The sequence below is a fragment of the Lepisosteus oculatus genome, chromosome 23, assembly GCF_040954835.1.
Source record: "Lepisosteus oculatus isolate fLepOcu1 chromosome 23, fLepOcu1.hap2, whole genome shotgun sequence".
Taxonomy (NCBI): domain Eukaryota; kingdom Metazoa; phylum Chordata; class Actinopteri; order Semionotiformes; family Lepisosteidae; genus Lepisosteus; species Lepisosteus oculatus.
The window spans coordinates 7,929,152-7,939,470 of NC_090718.1; the positions used below are offsets into that span (position 1 = coordinate 7,929,152).

Sequence of the window (10,319 nt, forward strand, 5' to 3'; positions counted from 1 at the left end):
GAACCAAAGAATCTAGCAACTACTTCAATTTTCTGATTTCATAAAGGGCCTATTTTTTAGTGTGACTCTGTGATAATACCAAAAACAGGGGCCAGCTTCCACATAATTTTATAGATGCTGCAAACTGCAGTGTACTACATAAAACTACTGAGATTCAGCACTTTTAGCAATGTGCCAAGTTCCTTGCTTGTGTTTTGATGTCAGAGTTTGTACTCATCTGGCTAAATCCCTAGAATTATTTCTCTGACTCCCAGGAAAAGTTCTGCCAGTGTCTTTCACTTTGACCTTTCTGATCAAAAGCTGTGGGAAGGAGGAAAAAAGCACAGCTTCAGGAACTTTAAAGCAACTTGTGTCATTGTTTTTACCAGTAGTGAAGCTTTTCACCAGCAGTCTGGCATAACGCCACAAAACTACAGTACAGTGTTTTACCAGCTTGCGTGCCCATTACAGCATGCTGTGAGTTGCTCTCTATTTCTGGTCATTTTAGAGATGCACTGCATGTGGCATCCATAAATAGGCCCTTCAAGCTGTTTTTCCATGCTCTTGAAAAAGTCTAACACACAATAATAAATATCACAATTGTTCATAAATCTTTGTCAGGACTCTATGTGTACAAACATAAAGTACATAGAAATTGGGTCAGATACTCTTTTGCACATTAAAATGAGGAACTCCAAATGCAGCTTCACTTTCCCATGCCTGAATATGGTGGGACACAGGCAGAATGCCTCCAATGTGTCAGTTACAATACATTGGCATTGCCATATAACCATATTTTGCTTCAGCAGTTGTCACAGAGCCCTTCTTAGTCCTCCTGCCAACCAATTTCCAGACAGTTGCAGAACGGAGCTCAAAGTAAAGATTACGAACTGCGAGACGTCCGACAGTCTTCTGGAGATCAAAGCGCTCTCCCTCGAAGTACAGTATGAGGATCATTCCAGCCTAACATCAAGGAGAAGGTGGGAACAAGAAGTTAAGCACTTTATATTTTGTTGCAAAAGAACAGGGTGGCATCGTGGCAGTCAGTGGAGATTCTGCAAGACTTCACCAGCACAGTGATAAAAATACAAAAACAATATTCTTACCAGCCAAGTCTTACTTATCCTCTCCAGACATTCTAAGGCACAGAAAGATGCAGGATATTTGACTATTATTTGAAGATGTTTTAAAGGTAGCTTTCTCACCTTCTTGAATCATGGGTTAACTTGACATTGATGGACTTTCATTCTGCTAGATATGCTTTAGCTGAAAGGGGCAGACTTCGAATGATTATTTTTTGCCAACCTGAATGTTTTATGTCAACATTAAAAATATAGATAAACAAAGATTGAACTATTCATACACTATTATTTTACTGGTTTTCAAAGTGTCTTTTTGGAACATTTACCTTTCTGACCAAAAGATGAAGTTCAATTAATTCACACAAAACTCTTAATGGAACCAACAGGCTGAAGGCTCACAACTAGCAGAAGGAGAGCTTTGCTACCAGTAATATTTTTTTCTGGTTTGTCGCTCTGTGTAAAAGAACTACATTATCTTTGCTCTGATGAGGAGTTAAAAATAAATGACAAGTGCCAAACCATCAAATCTACTGCCAATCACACCTCCCAACTGGAATAAAAAAAAAATCTTTAAAGCCTATCTCTAAAGATTGTCCCGGGACAGGTCACTTCAGAGGCTATAAATAAAGAAAAAGCTGAATCTCTAAACATGGCTTTACACTAGTTTGGAAATGTTCCACTGAGTATCGTACTGCTTCAAAATATCTTGGCACCACGTTGTTTTGGCTGGAGGTAGTATTAAATTCCTCTCTTCAAGAAGAATTAAATCTTAAACAACAATAGAAGCAGTAACCTCCACAGTGTCATAACAAACATAACGAAACCCAGAAACAGCTTCATCTTTAATTCCTTTTCCCTGGCAGGAAAAATACATAAAAATGGCACAGCACAGCAGGGAAGCTCTTTCGGCTATTGAATCTTAAGTTATGAGCACATGGCCAAAGTATTTCAGACTCAGTAACTATATTTAAAAAAAATATTTTAGAGTGTCTAACACAATAGCTCTTGATACCCACAATGGACACATTTCTGCAAAATTACTGTTAGCAACAACGTGGGCTTGCTTTTCCACACGCCATGTTTGAAGACAGATCAGCAGAAACTGTGCTGCAAAAGGATTTTTTCACTGTTGAAACATTTTTTTTTAAAAAGGAACCCGTCAATATTGTTTTAGTTTAAAGTTTAAGTTTAAAGTGGGCTTTTCATGCCTACATTATTTTGATCATTGAAGTTAGAAAAGAAGCTTCTAGCCCCATTTGTAAAGCATGATAATTCTTTTTAAAATGATAATATCTTCAAAGGTTATTTTAAGAGATGCAAAGCAAGCAGGAAAAGAAAGTCATGCCAAACAACTGCTGAATCATTGATCTACTTGTAGATATTGTATTTAATTTTTCAGGCTATTTGAATGTCCCTAATTGAATATAGGGTACAACATTTAAATGAACATTGAGAGTTGTTTTCAAACTCCTACAAAACACATACAAATTTGTATTACTGTTTAAAGTTTGCAGGTTTTCAAATATCTATACATATTTGTTATAGATAAAAATATAAACATATTTAGCTTCAATGAGCACTGAGTTGACTTCCCTGTTAATGTCTGAGTTATCCTTTCACTCAGCCTTCATTAGTGCTATAAATGGGTAGACTACCCTAAAGAGTATCTGCACAATACTGAAATGACAGATGTACAGTAATTAACAAGCACCAGCTGATTACACTGGTAGTTGTAGTAAAAACAATATTTCCTACACACGACCCACGCTGCTTCGTTTAGGTAGTCCAATGACACAGATCATCAGCTTCTTCGTTATTGCATTGCTTGGTGTGTCGAGACGTTAATTACGAGGTGATAACGAGGCAAGAACCAACATTTCTGTTTAGCGGCATCAACACACAGAGTTAGGGACTGTAATGCACAAGAAATTTTCATGCCACTGATGTTGTTGCTTATTAAGCAGCAAGATAACCCACTTCGCGGCAAGCAAATTAAAGTGACGCATTTGGTATGTTATGCTGTTTTTTTCTTCATGAAAGTCAAAGCTAGAAAGCCCTCAAGAATAACATTTTCACTCTTGTAAATATGCACAGTAGGCTTTTCAGAATCAGCATAGCCCTGCTAGAGAGAGGTATAATCAGTTGATTGAGTTTTCATCTCTCCTTCTAATTCTGTTAAAGGCGTGGGTGGCATTTATAGATGGGACTACCTACAGTACAGTTACCCGCTCCGATTAACAGCTGCACTGAAGAATCAGAGCTAAAAGTATTTTAAAGCACACGACCTCAAGATACAGTATGTTTATGAAGCCGCAACACTTAAACTTTACACTATTTACAGTGAGAAGCTGTACTTCAGGGACACCTTGGTGCGTTGTTTACATTTATTCTTCTAATGCTATTGAAACACCTATTCCTTCTAAACTCATAATAAACTACAAAACAGAATAAACAAGGCAAACTACTGTGTTGCCCGTCACTGTGATCTGCAATAATAATCAGAACCACCACCACAACAACAACAATAGTGAGTGAAAAATATTTACATTGTATTTCATAATATTTCAATATTATATTAGTAATATTTTAATGATATTTTTATATTGCATTACAAATGCCACATGATTTGCCACAATACAAAAAAACAACACAGATCTCTGCGGGGCGGAGTGACTGAAATGGACTGAAACAGCCTGCTGTCGCACCGGCCACGCTGTTGTCTGATCACGCATGCCGGCTCTGGCTCAGTCCTGCTGTCTCACAGAGCGGCGGTGGGGCAGTGCGGCGGTGCGGGAGCGGTGCGCCCAGGCGCCGACCCCCGCCGGACCGCGGACCGTCCCCTCCAGCCAGCGCTCCCGACCGCACGGCCGTTATCCTGCATCCCTCGCACCAACTTTTCTCCCACTTCTCTCTCTCTTTCTCTCAACTCCCAAGTTTTATCCGTGTACTCCGCGTATCCCGGCTTCAAAACACGCGTGAAAATGTCCCAGCTTGAGCTCTCTCTAACCACGCAGTCACCGATATTCGCCAAATACGTCTTGCTACCAATCACCCGACAAAACTTTTTTTGGGGGGGGGGTCGTCGTCGTAGCTGAGGTTCCCCAGAAAACAGACGGCGAAACACCCGTCTCACATCCGGACTTCAGAGTTTATATATATATACTGTATATTAAGTTAAGAAGCAAGCAAACGCCACCTTTACTTTTTTTTTCCGACCCAAAGATTTCAAAATGTAACGTACAGCTCAGAGCAGATATTTATTCTTCGCCTTTGGGAAAGCATATTAATAATAAGAGCCAGGGTGTCCCGTTATCTCGCGAATATTGCTTGAACGGTACAGTATGTACCGTTATCTTCCCCCAAACCCAAAGCTGCAATAAAGACAGCTTTTATCACTGCACACTTGCGTTGCTCTTCAGCTTTGCAGCAGAATAGGTAGCTAATTGTAACAACAATAAAACAATAAGCAGCCCACGTTGAGTTCATCTGATTTAAAAAAAAAAGCTCTATAGCTGGGTCTTTCTAGCTGTTCTTGTACCAATTTCGTGTAGCTGCGGATAATGGAAACGCACACCCCACAGAGAAAGGACGGTAAAGTTCAGAGGGGAAAAGAAGAAAATAACGTTACAGCTCAATACATGAAACAGCCCATTTCTGCATAGACTCACAGTGTGCAGAGAAGAGGATCGCAAATCCTGCCAGCCTTGCTTTCGCCATCTTGTTGAGTTGCTCAATGGATTATCTGCCCGTACATGCGCAAAATAGAGGGGGTAGCTTTCAGATGATAGGGAGGACCACTGGAGAGAGGGAGGGGAGAGTCTGTTGTCGAGAGTTTCCATAGCTACACGCATCGTTTTTAAGGACAGCCTTTCCCCAAAATTTACTTTTTTTCCCCTCCCAAACAGGATTAGTGGTTTTTACCGTTACAGTTCTTGATTTTCGTCTTATAGTTGTGCTGTAAATTATTTAGACGACATTTCTCACGAACTGGCTGATGAAAGGTTTTTTTAGGGGGCTTACAGGACATTTTCTTAAAGTCAAGTATTAACCTCTTCCTGCGGGAATATTTTTCTCGCCCGCAGTTATGTTTCAAAGGTCTAAAAAAGTGGCAGGCTCTTTACATTTATATAGATGCCTAGCGGATCTCACTAACCTAGTTCATAGCTTAATCTTCATAATCTTCATATTATGGACCAGAGAGTGTACATCAAGCTTATTTTATTGTTTCGATCAATTCTTATTGGACAGCACCTCAGAAATGTAAGGTGTGTGATCTTTTCCCAATTATAATTCTTCTTCAATAAACTACTTTAATCAATAGTTTTCAATTATTTGTTTTGATGTTTAATTTCTGCTGAAACAATGACACAGTAGACAGATAAGCACATTACCCAAAGATATATAATCACTTCTAATTATATCAAGGTAGTATAATTTTTAGTACTCTTACTGTCATAATATAGAAGATAGAAACTGTATACAGTATATGAGATTCATTTCACCCCCAGAGTTAAATGGTGTCGGCCTTAAACTGCAACCAGCAATAGACTCAGGCACACTGTGCCTAAGCAATAATTTGACTTGTCTTCAAATAATGCCAGACTGGAAAAAAATCCATATTCCAGGGATGAAGTGATGAGCAATATCTTTCAATATCTATTCTGTCCCATTGTATTTTTGAAAGGCTCTTTGAATCTCACATGGATTTAATCTCCACACAGCCACTAGCACAATAAAATGATAAAATTCTGTATGCAGAACACATTCTTTATATAATCTTGTACAAGATGTGTTTTAAAAACCTGCAGGACCTACAGTCCTTGTGTTTTATGGATCTGTCAGTGAAAAAGCAGCATCACCTGTGTATCTTTCCTCTTCAGTGTCCTACATTTGTTCAGCTTGCTGTAAATATACTTCTTGTGTCGGATTCAGCACTTTTAGTCATTTTGAGTGTTTATCTATGTCAATGTTCCAGCAGAAAATAAAAAAAGGAGAAAGTAAAAAGAAAAAAGAAAATTCTATGTTTGAATGTCACACCTTTAATCAAAACTATTGATCAAAGCTTGTAGAAGAAGAAAGGTTTTACATGGGAATAGATCACACACCCAACATGTTTTAGATGCTGACCAATGAGAACTGATCAAAACAATAAAATATGCAAATAATGACGCACATGCTCTAGTCAATAATTGAAGAACAAAGCAATATTTTAACCAGATTAGTGAGATCTAACACAAATGTACAGTACAACAGTACTGTATATCATGTTCATAGACCATTAAAACCAAGCTGCAGTGAAGACATCAAGAGTTCTTGGGCAGGAACTTGGTGAGAAATGTACTGTAGTCTCTCTCATTACAGTAAAACTTAAATGTCTGTCTTGTGCTGCGACACATTTAATTTTCTTATATTATGTTCTGGGTTCTTTTGCCCTGCAACACAGATTTTACCATCTCTTTAGCTACCTGTTAAAAAATTTAAACTGCTTCCATACAACGTCCTAATGACAGATGTGATAAGAATACTAAGAAAAAAGAATTTCTTGCTCTTAAAAAATTAATTAAGCATGTCCACCAAAGTAAGTTGTCTGTACCAGCTTTTTATTTCTGTCATTGGGATCTGGAGTCTTTTTCAATATTTCTTCTTTTAACTTCAGTTTATTAACATATATTCTGCAAGGAATAAGGTACTGTAGATATCAATTTCATTATTGGACTGATTGTTCAGAGCTGTCACTGATCTATTACTTGATTCAATTTTGGAGGAAATCCAGCACTGAGAAGAATAGCTGCTCAATCTTGCTCTAATGGCAGTTTATAGAAATGACTTATGTTGGCATACTCTGGGGATATTTCATTTAAGACTGTGATGTAAAATATTTTAGTATGGTAGGTTTTGCCATCAGTCTCACTCCGGTTTTGCTTCCAGCATTCATGATTGGTTTGGCAGGGGCCTGCTGTTTTCTTAAGCTGGTACTTTGAATTATTGCCTGCATTGCATTTCATTATTTTCTTGCAACACAGATTCTGTTTGTTTTGTAACTTTTGCTTTGACCACTGAGCTCACTAGTTTTCACAATATTATGTTCAGTATACAGTATACAGTTGTTTTTTTTTACATTTTGCCTTTGAAATATTTTCCGGAATGGCACACCTGTGACTTCAAACAAGACCTATACTTCATTTCAGGAAGCGCTATTTTACTGATTTAAAAAATAGCTCTGTTAAATCCAGATCATGAAATGTTTTGATTAAACTTTGATGATATGGTCCAGTGATAGAGAAATAAAACTAAAAATGTAAATATACTACGACTTATTAAAATAGACATGAGTGAGTGATAACGTTATTAGTTGAATTAAACAGGTACGTATGCAGTCTTCAGTTCTTATAAACTGTAGAAAGGGTCTTTGCCAGAGCAGGTAAAAAACAGTTTTTTGTTGCATGCTGGGAAAAGTATGCTTGCATAAACGAACACACTTTCCTTGTGGGAAAAAAATTCAAAAAGCCTCAAAATGAAAGGTGTAGTGGCTTCTTCAGAGCTCGCACCATGGGAAGGCTAACAACTGCAGATCTTAATCTGTCGACACAGCACAGGGCTGATGACACAGTGTCCCGAGAAATGCTCCAACTTTCTCAGGCTTAGGAAAACCTCTCTGTGACACAAGTTATCTGCACAGACACGGTGGGTGGCATCTGAGTGAGAGGGGCATCTGTTGGCCTGAGGCAAGGATCGACAGAGAAATTCAAAAACATTGAAGGGAGAGTGGCAGTGGGGAGAATGAGGATGGTGTCAGCAGGGGAGAAGCAGAGGGAGAGGAGTCACAAAGAAAACTCACATGAGAAACAAAACTGCAAAGGACTGGGTAATTAAGTGCTCGTGAAGTGAACCTAAATGCCATTTATCATTAGGAACAAAATCCAAGAAGAAGAAGGGGCTGCCTTAGTGTGTGACTTAACTGGAATCACGAAACTTTCTGCTAACAGAATGGCAATGAATACAGCATGAGTGGATACGCAGCGTTCAGAAGATGAGGCAGCTGAAAAAGGTGAAGACGATGGCACTGCTCAACAAAATAGCATCAAAGGACAAGGAACTAACCCAGATCAGTAGTTTCAGCGCTGAGCCTGCTGAAAGCCTGTCTGCTGATTTCAGGTCCAGCTGACCTCTTACTCACTGATAACTAGCACCTTTAATGTATCTGTTTCTCCTGCAGAGGATCGGCTGGTCATGTCTGAGATATTGTGCTGGCAGATAGTGTGCTGGCAGAGTCCAAAACCAAGTTTACAATTTCAGGAAAGCAGACAATGAAGAAATGAGATATGATAAAATAGATATTGAGATCCAGAGAAAGGATGCCCACAGTTTAAATACTGTATATTCTGCTTCAAGCATAAAGAAGGAACAAAATGAACTTAATGCACTGGTAAAAAGGATTTTTAAAAAGGTCAAGAGAGAAATAGAAAATAATATTGTAATGGAGGCTGTAATAAAATCAGAAAAAGTTTTCAATATTACAGAGGCAAAAGCAAAATAAAGAATGAGGTGTCTCTGAGATAAAAATGAGAAACCGTAAAAACAATAAGAAGGAAATGGTTTATATATATTAAGGTGTTTATTGAGGTGTTTACTAAGAAAGAAAATGCCAACATGCCACAGACTGAAGGAATCTAAATCGAAATCTGTCTATTAAATAATATTAGTATGGAAGAAAGTCACTCACTAGAAACCTTTGTAAAAGTAAATCATCAGAGCCTCCACAGGAGGTAGCAGTTCACAGTTGTACTTACTTAATGAAAGTATAAAGGAAGCAATGATATTCATAGACTGTTAATCAAACTTTTCCAACAGTTGCTCAAGACACACACTGATTGGAATTGTTAATGTTGCATCCAGCCATCCAAAGAGTGACAAAACCAAATCAAGTAATTAAAGATCAATTAGTTTTACTTCTATTGTTGTAAAATTCTGAACATGTTAATTCAAACTAAACTAGAAAATTACTTGCATGGATAGTCAGTGTCTAGGGTTACTCAGCTAGTCAGAGTTTTCTGAGTAAGCCATACCATAATTGATAAAAACACATCATACAATACAGTATATTTAGATATTCAAAGGATTATTATAATGTTTCCCATAAAAGAATAATTCTCATGTTGCAGGTGGTAGGTATTCAAAGGTTATAAAAATCAGGTCTGAAAATTAATTATTTTAGTTTCAAAGTTTGTTATTTGAAGGTCTTCTGAAATCAAAATCTACATTTCGTATACGTACTGTATAAAGCACAGAACGTTTTTGCATTTCTTCATAAAATTAAATTTCGTTGACTAAACATCTTTATACAGTAGAGCAAATTGTTAACTATCTTTTGGGATAATAATTGGGATCATTGTCATGTTCATTTACTCCATGGACTTGAGTCAAAGTGGCAGGAAAAGAAGGGTTGGATGAGACGTTGACTCTCAGGACATTGTCACTGCCCGTGTGGGTGGCTACAGTGGGTGGACGCCTAAGGGACAGATGTGGCCTATTTCCTTGAAAACTGTGGAGTCTTAGCTTGAGATCACATTGACTAATATTCCTCTGCGTAGGTCAGGGAACTCCAGTTTCACACGTGTTTTTTCAGATTTTATTCTCATGTAGCAAACACATACTGTACTGTAGCAACTCACACTAAAGCTGACCACCTGAGAGTCATGAAAATGTCACTGCAAACACTATTAATTAGGACTGGCAATGCTCATGTTGCCTTCAGCTTGCTGTCCTCGCTCATATTTTCTTCATTTCATACTGTTTTCAATCAAAAAAACAAGAATTAAAGGTTGACTTTAAAATGAAGTTTCCAGAACAGCTCCACTCAAAACAAGAATAAACTCACTGATTGTTGCCTACAGCCTAAATTGTTATCATGGCCATCAGTTCCTATATCTAATGGTATATGAGAAATGTACTGCAAGTTAGACGTGCTCCTTTTACAGCGTTATTTCAAGCACTAGCAGGGGGAAGAGGAACAGTTGACTTTCATGGTTGAATACAACAGTTTTTGAGGGTTTTGCCTTGAAGGGCATTTGAATTTTTTAGCAGTTTCTCTGAGTGTTCATTTAAAAGGAAGCAACACTGCTTTGTTCTGAATCACTTTTTCTCAACTGAAAGCAGGAAAAAGGTCAAGTTACAAATATCCCCAACAGCTTGGACTCTGGGAAAGGGCTGTATTCACAGTTTACAATGGCGTGTTCCAAAGAAGGCAGATGAAGTTCA

The 10,319-nt window shown here is 38.0% G+C and overlaps 1 protein-coding gene across 1 annotated transcript in view; it reads right to left on the reverse strand.

Annotated features, from left to right (window-relative positions):
• Window positions 1-4,832, reverse strand: part of jam3b (junctional adhesion molecule 3b) — a 51,746-nt gene extending 46,914 nt beyond the window's left edge. Inside the window, exon 1 of the mRNA XM_015337698.2 lies at window positions 4,730-4,832. Coding sequence (XP_015193184.1) covers window positions 4,730-4,778 — 49 coding nt within the window. The 5' untranslated portion in view covers window positions 4,779-4,832. The remainder of the gene's footprint in view (window positions 1-4,729) is intronic.
• Between the last annotated feature and the right edge of the window lie 5,487 nt (window positions 4,833-10,319).